General features: G+C 36.3%; 1 protein-coding gene and 1 pseudogene across 3 annotated transcripts; both read right to left on the reverse strand.

Moving 5' to 3' along the window:
• On the reverse strand, positions 235-8311 carry LOC105179411 (sterol 3-beta-glucosyltransferase UGT80B1). Of its 3 annotated transcripts, none has more exons than XM_011103033.2 (15): positions 7844-8311; positions 6756-7245; positions 6440-6582; positions 4468-4710; positions 3863-3974; positions 3346-3516; positions 3054-3117; positions 2673-2730; positions 2394-2571; positions 1961-2091; positions 1493-1595; positions 1252-1328; positions 1056-1103; positions 775-924; positions 235-686 (listed from the first exon to the last, which is right to left on the reverse strand). In XM_011103033.2, exons 2-15 carry the CDS (start codon positions 7165-7167, stop codon positions 486-488), a joined length of 2091 nt encoding a protein of 696 aa, XP_011101335.1. In that variant the 5' UTR covers positions 7168-7245; positions 7844-8311; the 3' UTR covers positions 235-485. The 3 variants fall into 3 exon arrangements, with proteins under 3 accessions (XP_011101335.1, XP_020547694.1, XP_020547693.1); XM_020692035.1 differs by lacking the exon at positions 7844-8311 and adding an exon at positions 7351-7702; XM_020692034.1 differs by lacking the exon at positions 7844-8311 and having other exon boundaries at positions 6756-7702.
• LOC105155426 lies at positions 8891-10443 on the reverse strand (annotated as a pseudogene).

Raw genomic sequence — 12992 nt, forward strand, 5'->3', positions numbered from 1 at the left:
AATTTATCTTTTCCTATACCATTTGGTCTTTTTCAATGATCTCTTTTGTGATTAGATACTTCCACCAAAATCACATTTTAGTAAGAACTGCAAAACTATAATATATATAACTTTGAATCCCACATCAATTATTTATCATCTGATTACAGATTATGCCAACTAAATAAATTTTTTATTCCTTCACCTCAGAGGGTAGTAGTAAGGTTTGGAGTTTTCCTCTGGACAAATGACACGTCAGAAAAAACATTTCAAGAACCAGTAACCAAGAATCATATGAAGAACATCATCAGCTCTCTCTTGTTGGTTGTCGGATGTTACATCTTACATCTATATATATCTCAGGTGCAAAAATTTAGGGATACATTGGGCATCTCTCCTCTACCACACAACCAATGTATCATACTAATCAAATACCAACACAAAAAATGAATTGAATAATAGATGCTTATTTACAAATGCAGACCTGTAGTATTGAGAGTTATAGTTCAAGAACCACAAGGCAAGCAGCACAATCTCCCAATCTGAGTGAAGAGTCGTTGCAGAGGGTTCGGGCCGTCGGCTTTCCCTAAAGAAGGTGCCGGCAATGGCAGCTGGGGCGGCAAATGGCGGTGAAACGCGTCTACTGCAGTTCCAACACCATCTTCGTTCTGTATGCATGCTGCTAATTCTGTTGCTCGGGATTTCACCTGGAGAAGTCAAATTTCGAGATTCAGGGTGTGGAAAGACCTAGTTTGTTCAGTTATTTTCAAATCTTTGTTGGGTTTGGGTACATACCTCCGGCTGGAGCATGAACCTTATAGCTTCTGAAAGGGATTCAATATTGAGTTGTGATATGGGGATTGGAGCAGGTCCGAGGCCTTTATGGTAGATTCTTTCTCCCCAGAAAAATTGATCTCCAAAGAATGGAACGATGGTCGTTGGACACTGCATTTGCACGGATAAGAAGTGAAACCCATATGTTAGGAAGTTTGGCAAATAGGATGCAGGTTTATCAGCTTTTATCATACGGTAACCGAAGCAGAACATAGTGTTCTAAGAATGTCGAGGAAACCTACCCCTGCTTTTAGTCCCGTTGCTGTGGTTCCAGCTCCGCCATGATGGACCTTCAAATGTATTTTTAACCAGTGCATCAGAATATAGAAATCACAAGTCTTGTGTATAATGTATGTGTGTTACACGTTTCAAAATAATGGACGATCATCATATGTCTGCCAGAACAAGGGATTAACGCATAGGCAGGTTCAAACTCACCACGGCAGAACACTGAGGAAACAACCAGTCGTGAGGGCAATCCACAAGAAGGAAAACATTATCAGGAAGTTTTGAATCTGCAACAGAAAAAAATTCTCACAAGAACAATCTCAGCAAAAGTTTGTTCTGTAACTAATAATTGGGAAAAAACTCATGCTTTCAAACAGTTTCTGTGTCAGGAGAATTTCATCTGGCAGAGGAAGAAGAGCAATAAATTGCAAAGACGGCAAAAGAAACTTACAAGTACCAAGGTCTCCCCACCCTCGATCAATTATTCCTCTTTGCCCCGTGTTCTTTAATGCTTCCAAAATGATTTCTGTAGTTTTGTTTGAGTCCTCCAGAGGCTTATCAAGGAATCAGATACATATAGTTAATGAACTCAGCTAAACTCTTAAATATAAAAACAAAAAGGAAATAGCATCATAGCCACTGTGACGGACATCAAGACATGATCATTCTTCAACTCTTTGCTTTGCATTTGGAAAACAAACTTTAAATGACGAGACCAATTCCCATGATATAATATTTGATTCCAACACTTTCTGATTGATTATTTTTCCTTTTCTCTCACATGGTTTTCATGTCAAGAAGAAAGACAACTAATTCAATGCATAAATACAGTATAAAACATAGTTCTTACAGAAACCAAGAAACCAATGGTACATATTTGAAAAAACGAGAAATATTTTATTAATCAAAACCACCATACCATGCTTCCAAACCCAATATAAATAGGTGGAGCTCCCTTTTGTATCCACTTAACAAATTCTTCTGGCGGTTGGTATTTTGACCCAAGGTTCAAAAAGCAGTAACCAACAACATCAACGAGAGGGCCCCAGTCTGCAAATAAACAATAATGAGTCATGTGCTGAGATTTGATAAAGATCATTTGATGGAAAGCAGGTGTTCATACATGTATGCATATGCAAACAAAGATCTTATTAACAGAAAGCTAGCCTGAGCATGAGCTTGTAACAACACAAATCAGCAAGAAAATATCAAATGGAAAGTTAAATGAAAAGAGGTCAATCAAATGAGGAAAAATGAACAATAGTATCATGATGTATGAGTATAATTTCCGAAATTTGCATCACGAAGATCGTTGAGTAATTAAATGGACAAGCAACTGAAAGATGATCTACCAGTTGGCTTGGGCACAACATGGGGACTCCACATATAGCCTGTCGGAAGATGAGAAATTGAGCCATGATATGTGCTGAAGTAGGCAATAGGGGGGAGCTTCAGCTTATTTTTCCTGAAGTCATTAATATGTCCTCTTATGCCCCACCATATCAGTAAATCCACAAGAATATATGAAAGCTGGATCGAGCAAGAAACATGACAGAGCATAATCATTAGGGAATCCAGTTGAGTTATCTAATACGAAGAAGAAAGATCATTTCAGGATAATTGAAACATACCCAATATCCTGCACTTTGAGGCACACGTGCTAATGGGTGAGGAAATGCATATGTAGGCCTGTCTATTCAGCACATGAGTAAGTATTTTTCTTTCATCTGCTTTTAGTAAAGAGAAAGGGTTCATTACACAATTTAACAGAATAAATATTCAAAACTCTAGAAGAAGTTTATTAATAATTAATAGAGATGTCAGTTACTGAACCAAATGAATTAGCTCTGGGTAATGAAGTTCCCCAAACATGTACTGTTACTTCGTTGTCACAGAAACTTCAAACACAGGTTTTCTTATAAACTCATTCTAGCGCATTAACAAACTCAGTGCTTAGCAAGATAAATTAATTATAGATCCAAACAAAAAGGAGAAGCAACAATTAAGCTTACGTCCAAGGCATTGTGAAGAAGATGTGCAAGGGAACACCGAGGGCTTCAGCTACATGTGCATGTCCTGGAGTCAAGAAAATGAACTTTCTTAGGACTGAACGGATCATGGTTTCTGGAAGTTAACTTCTAGTGAAACATGATTACATGATAAAAGTTACAGAATGGTACTAATTAGAACATCAAAAGTGGAGTCTCGTTTTTGTAGGTTCATAGTTGTAGAGCTGCTTGTGGTAATCAAGTAGAAAATAGAGTTAAACTACAACAGTTGGAGATATAGTTTGCAATAACTAACCATAAGCAGGAGGATTTGCAATGATTGCTTGAGCCCTGAAAACTTCACCAGTTATTGGGTCTGGTTCTGTGCATGCTGGAAGGAGAGATTCAATGATGGCCTTTATTTGTTTACGTTGTATAGAAATTTCTCCGGGTGATGATGGAATAAGACCTTTATTTCTGGCCATATCTACATTTTCATTAAATACATTCAGTCAAGAAAGGCTCAGAATCATCAATCATACATTAAATTCTGGAACCGGTTCCAACTTTGGAGACTGCATTACTTGGATTCTTAAGGTGATAGTAGGTAACACAGAAGAACCAGAATCATGAATCTATACGATGTGCCACTGTTTTAAGAAACTTGGTAAAATAATGCATAATGAAGAGGATAAAGTATTTGTACTTAGGATCGCCAAGGTCACAGAAGAGACATAAAACATCCTATGTTTTCAGTTACACTTTTCACAAGGATAATATACTGCATTGTGGATAGCTTTCAGGAATGTATATGCATGTTGAGGACCTCTTACATCCAGCCAAAACACGAGGATCACCACCAAGTGGGTAGAAATCTACCCCAGCTGCCTTCACGAATCCACGGAAGTTGGAATGAGTTGCCAACCTTACATGATGACCATATTCCTGTGTTCAGATATATTTGGCAGTTAGATATATATAATATATTACTGAAAAGATCATAAAAATTGTGAAATACAAAATATGTTATGTGAAGAAAAAAAATCAGAGTGGCCAATATGCAAGCATTAACAGCATCTATGTGTCAAACTTCCTAAAATTTGAAACAAGATAAGAAGATGCAGAGATAGATTCCTTCACAATTTTGAGGTAAATTACACCTTCCCGAGCTCGAAATCATCTTACAGCTAGCCCTTTTACACTTTTATCAATTTTGAAACATTTCTTATTTATTTGATCGTAATTAGCATTAAATGCCCAGATCTAATTCTTAAATCTCAAGGAACCTCCAGAAGACAAGGAAGCTAAAATCACGGCATCTCACAGATACACACAGTTGATGATTGTCCAATTTGAAAGATAACTTACACAAGGAAATAAACAATTACGAGAAACTGGATAAAAATACCTCGACTTCATCCACTCACGAATGGCTTACCTGAAGTCTCCTTGCCACAGCCAGGAAAGGCTGAACATCTCCTCTTGTTCCAACTACAAGCAGGGCAATCTTTAGTTTTGGAATTGATTTATTGTAATCAGTTGTGATATAATCAACACTAGAAGGGATCCCATCGACTGGATGAAGCTCTAGTAACTCAGACGTTACAGGAGAATCCTTAGTGAGGTCAACCTCCACTGTCCCATCATTTTGGATTTTCACCAAGTTCACAATTAAATTTTTCTGGGTAAACAACAAGAGTTCAGTATCATTCAAATTTGGCCACAATCTTCTCAATTTTAAATCTAAGCAACAAAAACATGCATCAACTTCATGTATCGTATTAGAAACTTAAGTGCTCGTAAGGCTGAGGATGAAGTAAATGGCGAAAAAAGAATTCGTGAGCGGCATCCATGAACACGAGCATTGCAAGTTGCAATGGCAGCTTAATAGTTTCAGGATGGATCATCACAGTGAGGGCAGAAATAAAATTTCCTTTTTTTCATTTTTTCAGATGACAATATCAAATTATATCTCTGATGCTGCATGGTCATACATATAAAAGTAATAGTATTAACAAAGCTGACCTGCTGCAGTTCATATATAACATTGTTACCAGAAAAATGGTTTTTCAACTATAATAAAAGACAGCTCCTATAATATAATGTGAAACATGTAGACATGGCTTTTTGCCTGACACAAACCACTTATGGCTGAAGGAAACTAGAACCATATTTAGGAAAACATGGTACATCAGTTTTCATATTACATTGCTTGCTGATGGCAATATGATGGAGGTAAATTGAATAGTATATAAAGGGACAATATAATTCTGAAGAGAATTCTTCCAGTTAGGAGATTTTCTTCAATACTACATATATCCAAGATATTGCACAGCCTATAAATAAAATGCAAGCTTTAGAAGCACAATGGCAGCCTTAAAGAGAATGTTCTAACTGTCAAAGTCAAAGAGAGATGAGACCTCCCAGCAAATAATAAGACAATTAAACAACTATGTTCTTTCCAGACTCACCATTAGTGGATTACAATTTCATTCTAGGTGTCATACAATTCCTCCCACGGACTTAAAGCTGGCTAACTGTTAGTTCCTCTGTCACGAAATGAGAGCTGATTGCATATTTGGAGTCTCTAGCCAGAGTCAAGCTCAACTCAGGAAATTACTTTGCCCAAAAACTAAACTGATGGAGTCAGCATACACAACAATTTTCTCTTATTTAGAAGAAAAATTAGCTCAAGGAACCTATCTTTTTGGATGTTTTTCTTGCTCTTAGGCATTGGTCCTTATCTACTTTTAGATTTAGCTGTGAAGTATGGATGCGAATATGACAGCTCGACTCGACATTTGGGGTCCTTATGTTTCTCCTGGCAGCAACTTCACCAACTTTGCTGGTACAGGGTTCTATTTTCCCATTTATCAATCCCACTAATGCACTGGGAAACCAACTGCATACATTGCATCTTCGTTAAATAGCCTTCTCTTCAAACTCTTCTGTTATATCCATATCCTTGTGTTCCAAGTAGTTGTGTTTCTGATTCTTAGGAATGAAAAGGAGTGTAATGACTGATAAACCCATTTTTCTCTTTCAATACACTTCAACATGAAGTTTATGTTCGGTTTGCAAAGAACGTAAATGTCTAGAGTATCGAATCAACTTCGAAGCATGATGCTATGATTAGCATAAAGGTACAAGAGAAATATTTCTCCCTCAGGCAATCCTCGAACAATGTGATAATGGATTAGCTATCCCCAGAGCTAAAGAAATCCAAGCTATATGCCACAGGGGAGTCATTCAACCAGAATGCAGCTTAAACAAATTAACAGCAGCACAGCAAAATGTAAACAGTGCATGAAAAAGGGAAGCATAAACCTATCTGTTGAATATAAACACAATGTACCATATTGAAAGCATAAATAGGCAAGGAAATTGAGACACTGAAAAACATGTTTCACCTTCTCACGTTCCGAGAGTCTGTCCAGTTTTAGAGCAGGCAATGGACTACCCCACCTCTCAGTCATAGACCTTGAAAAGGCAGCTTCCTGGTTTTCAAGAAAGAGATTTCTGTGCACAGGTGCTGTGATGCAGTGGTCCAAACCTTAAGATGACGTAGGCTCAAGTGAAAATTCATCATGTAACAGTCAACAAAAATAGGATACGGAGTAAGAAAAAAAGCATAAATGATAAGTTGCAAGCTTTAAATTTATCTTCTGAATTTCCACGTCTGGGATAGAGGATTGATAGGTATAAAGAGAAAGTATGAGCACTCACCTCTTAGCACTTGAGGTGATGAACTAAGACTGGGATCTCTCAACTGAGAAACCTCCACAGCAGATGAAGACTGCAATAAATTCGTTCTTTGATGCTTTCCTTCAGGGGTCAAACACAAATCAGAATGTTCATTTATAGGCTGATTATCCGAGGCAGATAACATACTAGTCCTTGGATCTTTTAAACCATCTGGTCCGACATCACAACTTCGATTGAGATCAATACTAGGCACTTCTGGTAAACCATCCCCCTCGTCCTCTGCGCCCCTCGAAGTGGCAGGAGGGGAATTTGTTTGTAGTAGTGAATCATTATCATATATTTGGTCTATACTCTTAGAGACCTCCTGAATACTTTCTACTCCATTTCCTAAAATCCCTGGCCTCTCACCAGTCCCATGGCTATCCATTTTCATCCAATTTTCTCTGAAGAAAATTGAATTCCTTCAGCAACTACTACTTGAATTTGAACTGAATTTTACAGCTTCAGACCTCTGCATAAAAGATTACCATATATTACAACAATTCATAAGAAGAGCAAGCACAGTACAAATTCAAAAATCCCGTAACTACAAGGCTTCAGATAGAAGCAACTCGACCTAAAATCCTCCAAAAGTTCTCCAAGATTTTTCACTGAAAATGTGAAATAACACATGAAAAATCATGGTGACGCAATGGAAGGCGGCTATTAAAAACTGCAAAAAGGTTAGAACTTTGTGACTTTCCACAGAGAAAATACCAACCAAACAGACACCTACCACTCCTCCACGTGCTAAGTGTTCGGTAAAGACCGGAACAAAAGGTGAAGAAACTCAACAAAGGTTCACACTTTACATGACATCAACAAGAATTCAGATACAGAAACTGCAAGAACCAAGAAATCGGCAAAAAAACTAACAAAAACAATAGCTTCACAATGAAAATTCAAGACAGGGGCAGCCAGCGGCAGATAAAACGTGCAAGAATTTCAGTTAGTAGCATACAATAAAGACTCCGAAGTTCGAACTACTCGTTAAAAACTACCCATTTCTCACTTTTCGAAAGTTCATTCAGACAAAATAGAAAGAAGAAATCTTATTTGATAAGGGAAACCTTTTGCACAAGAAATTTGCAGCTCTCTTGGTTTTCGAGGAAACACAAAGTGGACTTCAAGACTATTGGGGTATGGGGGTTTTCACCAATTGGTTGTGGGGCTACGAAGCAAAAGTACCATATTGCAATAAAGGGTTGAATTGGCTGGTTCAGTATTTGGATGGTACTATATATATTAAACTCAGAATCCAGCAAACATATTACTGTTCAGAGCCCAATTAACATTAAAGAAATCAAGAAATAGGTGGTGGGAAAACGAGAAGGAGCATATGGGGAGACTAAGGAAAAGGAGGACTGAGAGAACGATTTCTTGCAAATTAAGCAGATTGACTGGAAACAGCAAATTGGAATGATGATATCACACACACAGAAAAGGTGGAAATGTTTATTATGGAAATAAATTATCTAGCTGGCACTGGCAAGATTCTGAGTGCTTGGTGATGGGAGATATGGGGCTAAAGCGAGCGAGAGATTCGCATGGGAACTGTGAGCAACAAGAATATTCAATGTGGAGGAATTGTTTGGTTAGAACTCCGAAGTGAGATGCGTGTATGGTCAATCATATGAGGATGGCCTACCTACTCTTAACAATTTTTTCAGATTCGTTGTGAAAATTTCATATTAGAAAGAATTGCCTGATCATCCAACTTCCAATACGAATTATATTGGTGTAATATTGATGGATTTTAAATTTTTTGGTACGAATTATTTGTAATATTTTTTTACAAATTCCCATATAATATCTCATGATTGCTCGAATCCAAACTTGCCCATCTAACGTCCACACCTTTGGGAGGATTCGAACCCATGATGCCAAACTTGTTGATGGACTCTAACTTTAGTTGTTAGAATAAAACATCATTAGTCACCCTAAAATCTTCTTAAAGTGCATAATTAGAAAAAAAAAAGTAGAGATTCTTTTTCGTAAAATTCTTCTTATCATTTGATTGGAATCAAACTGATGCAAATTATATATATAGGACCAGAGGCTTCAAGATTATTGCAAGATTCTTTATATACGCAATCTGAACAATGATCTCTGCTTGTAATTTGATTCAGGCTGGCCAAGACTGAACATCATGAAACATTAATTAACATGGAAGACCAACCTGAAGACATTATTATATATTCATTTGTTGTTATCTCCAAACACACACAATGCAACATATGCACCAGAAAATCATCATAGGATTCTTTACAAATGAAAGAATAACTGTACAAAACTACAATTAACTTCGTCTTCTGTGCTGATCATTTTTCCACGAAAACCTTGGAAATTTCGTCTACCACAAGAGCTCTAGCCCGATTAATCGTAACGAGGCATAAATACACATGCTCTTCCAGCTCCTCCACTTGTTTCCTGAACCCAAATTCGTACTTCTTGATCTCCTTCAAGACTTGGACCAGAGAGAGTCTATCTTCCCTCCTCTCCAAATAGAAATGAATCAGTTCCTTGTTGTGTTCGATCTCATCGTGAAGCCGCGCCACAAGTCTACTTATTGTATCAAAATCCCTGTTCAAGATATACGCACCCTTTGCAGCCACATCCAGTTGGCCAACAACTCTCTTCAACAATCCATACTTCAGAAATTGAAAAGTTTGAATCTTTCTCTTCAATGGTTTCATCGGCAGGCTGAAGAGGGCCGGCCCCATTAGCAGCACCGTGAGAGTATGCACAGCTAGAAACATCAGGCTGCCGTTACGCATACTCCAGAAGCCTTGTTGAAGAATTTGATCATTTTAATTTTTCTTGCCACCCTTTTCCTCTTTGATTTCAAGTGCTGTAAAACAGACGAGTGTTTTTCATGTATGTGCTTGAAATCTTGTTTGGAGAAGGGGTTGTTGAGAATAATGCAAGAACAGAGTTCGGAGATGAGGCAGCTGAATTCATCAGAAGTGTAATCATGATCATGATCAATAGCGTCAATGAGTTTATGAATGAGAATGTAATCAGATCGAACTTGGTTCAAGCTTTTGAGAAGTTGGCTGCAGAATTTCGAGGCTTCAGCACTGATATTGAAGTAATTGAAGAGGAGGGATTTCAGATGATCAGACGATTTGTCTGAGAAAACCACAGCTGCTTCAAGAAGTGCTGTGATCGTTTCTTGGCCGGGGTCGAGAAGAATTTCTGAAAGCCTGGCATTGGAGTTATAAGCTGGTGACGACGAAGACGACTGCCCGTTTACCAGCAAGTGAACTTTCAAGAAGAAATCAGCAAAGGATTTTGTCCGAACCGCACAAAGATATTCCTCGTTCACATTAATGCTTCTACGATGACACAGTTTCGCCTTCTGCTTATCTGCAACCAAAATTCATTATCAGTTTATCTACGAAACATTGTCCAAAAGAATGAAATTTAACCAGGAAATTTGATTCGTTGATTTCCTCAAGAACACAAGCTACCTTTCTTGATGAATGAAGTTTTGAATCTTGCCCACATCTTCAGATTCAAACACAGAAGATGTTCTAATTTTAGGTACTCATATTGTAATGAAACAGCTTCAACTTCAATTGGAAGACTAGCTAGGCATATAGACTTGCCAGTTTCTGACAACCATGCAAGAAGAGGTAGATTCTTCCTTACTACAGCTACTAAGAGATCAAAGTCAATAGAGGTGCTTCGCTATACGCTGAATAATGACAATATATATGTGATCGATCACCTCAATTTCTTCCTAGTACTTATCTACAGATGATGATCAGCGTAACCGTTTAAAGTGACTGAGAAGGCCGTTTAAGGTTTCTGCTTCACGTCATCTGTTCTAGATATATTCTACCAACAAGAAATTCTTATCCAGAACGAGTTTGCATCTGAACCAATTATATAGCATGCGCAATACATGTAATTAATATACAGTTAAAAAAAAATGACGATGTACATGACAAGTGTATTACATTTACTCTATAATTGGTTTTATTCTTCCAAACTTCATTTGAATAAAAATTATCGGTTTAGTTGTATGGTTCTGGTGCTTATTGTCTCTACTGATCCTATGGAGGCTTCAACAGCAAACTGCTCTGATCCCTGATGTATTCATGGCGACAACATATGTAAAACTACTCCACGTGGCATCTTACCCATTCATGACAGTATACGTATAAAATTATTATTTCATTCAAGCAACCTCACCCCAATTATTAATATTAATTTTCTGTCAAGCCAACAAATAGAGACTCAAAGATCCATGCGTGGAGGGTTCATTTTGTATTCTATAATTGGCAAAAGAGAGCTCCAAACTTTAATAAGCTACTTTTATAATTAAATCATAACATTTAGGCCTCTTTATTTTGTGATATAAGTTATTTAAATGATAAGATAAAAAAAAAAAAAAAAACTGTATTAATTATATTATATCTATCTGGACTGTTTAAATTGAATAACAACCCGTCTATTTAAGTGGATTAAGTTATTTAAGAGGAATAGTAATTTGTATCGAGATTGAAGATAACAATCAGGACCTTATAATTGTAAAATAAACACCTTACAAGAATGTATTGAACGACGTCTCCAACTTGATCAGTGCAATACTAAATCAAAGAAAAAGTTGATCATTGCATTCAATTCCTGTTGAATTAACATAAGCAATTTGATTCAATAATGCATTCGAACATCTAATGAACCCTAAAAGCATCCATCAAATTTCATAATAGTTGTGATTTGTTTAATTTATCTTTGGAATTGTTTACATTAAATCTATAAAAAAAATATGTGACCCATAAAGTAAGAAATTACCGTTCTTATAAGAACCATACAAAAAAATAACTTAATTATAGCCCATGATGTTTAATCAATAAGGTTGTATAGGAAAGATGCTTAAGGTCGTAAGAACAATATGCATAGCAAAAGTTGTACTGTGGATATATGGTTAGTATTTGTAAATTTTCGTAGTTGTATGATTTCATGTAAACCACATATTTCAAATTGATCGAATGATCACAATAAATCCATACAAACTCGGGTTTGGAGCGGTTTGGGCCCAAACAAAACGATCCAAATTAATAAAAAGGCGTGAATCTTAACACGTTTTGTAATTAACAAAAAAGTTCAAAATATTTTATCCCTTTACGACTTTAAGATCATACCCCACATCAAATTGAAAAAAAAAAATATTCTAATTCAAATTTAATTTATACATGAGTCAATTAATTATAAGATAAATACACATATATTTGTAATGTAATAAATCAATAACTAATACTCCTATTACAAATAATATATTAAAATCATCCATCGTCAAATTATTATTTATATATAAGTGGAAAATGAGTGTTCCCATTTCCTTAAACCATAGGTTTTCTCAAAGAAGAATCATCTCAACTTCAACAAAGTTTCCGAAATTTAGGATTTGCTGTTAATGAGGTAAAATGAAAAAGGAAACTCGTCATTACAGTCTCTTACCAGACATGGAGGAATAACGTGACTGCATAATCAGGTGGTGGTACGTGGCGCTGTGATGGTAGTTGCATGCAACTTCTCCGGGTTGTTAGTATGCTATTTTTAGAATAATGTTTCTTCCCAAGGTATCTTTGATTCGTCATCTGACAAAAAGATTGTTTTTTAAAAAATATATATAATCTCTTTTAAGTTTGGGTCATGTGGGCTTTGCAGAAGTCATGTTTGCCATAGTGGGCTTAGACAGTACTGGGCTAATAACTTGGCCCACTGTGCTACCTTAATTCGTAATATTTCTATACAGTAGTAATATAACTATCGGTAAAATTACACTTGTAATTTCGTAATAGGAAATTCAACACTTTTTAGTTTTTGTTGTATAATTTTTTTTAAATGATCAAAATAAATTTTTTTTTTCAAATTTAGTGCTCTGCTTTATAAATTTTTTAAAATAATCGTAAAATTAAGAAAACTCGATATATTTAACCAAACTAATCACGTCTCACTAAAATGAGACGGGATCTCCTCATGTCTTAATATTACTATGATAACTCATCTTGAGACTCAAGAGTCCAAAATTAGATTAGATTATATAACTATGAAATCTAATTTAAATTCACTAGTGAATGTCACAATCTTTCATCCTTTCAATATGGGGGTCGTATGATTCTTATCTTCTCATGGATACCCCTACGAGAATTTTCCAAGTGTGCCCCCAAATAACATAGAATCAACCATAAAAGGAAGAACCGAAGC

This window comes from Sesamum indicum, linkage group LG2 (genome assembly GCF_000512975.1).
Source record: "Sesamum indicum cultivar Zhongzhi No. 13 linkage group LG2, S_indicum_v1.0, whole genome shotgun sequence".
Classification (NCBI taxonomy): Eukaryota; Viridiplantae; Streptophyta; class Magnoliopsida; order Lamiales; family Pedaliaceae; genus Sesamum; species Sesamum indicum.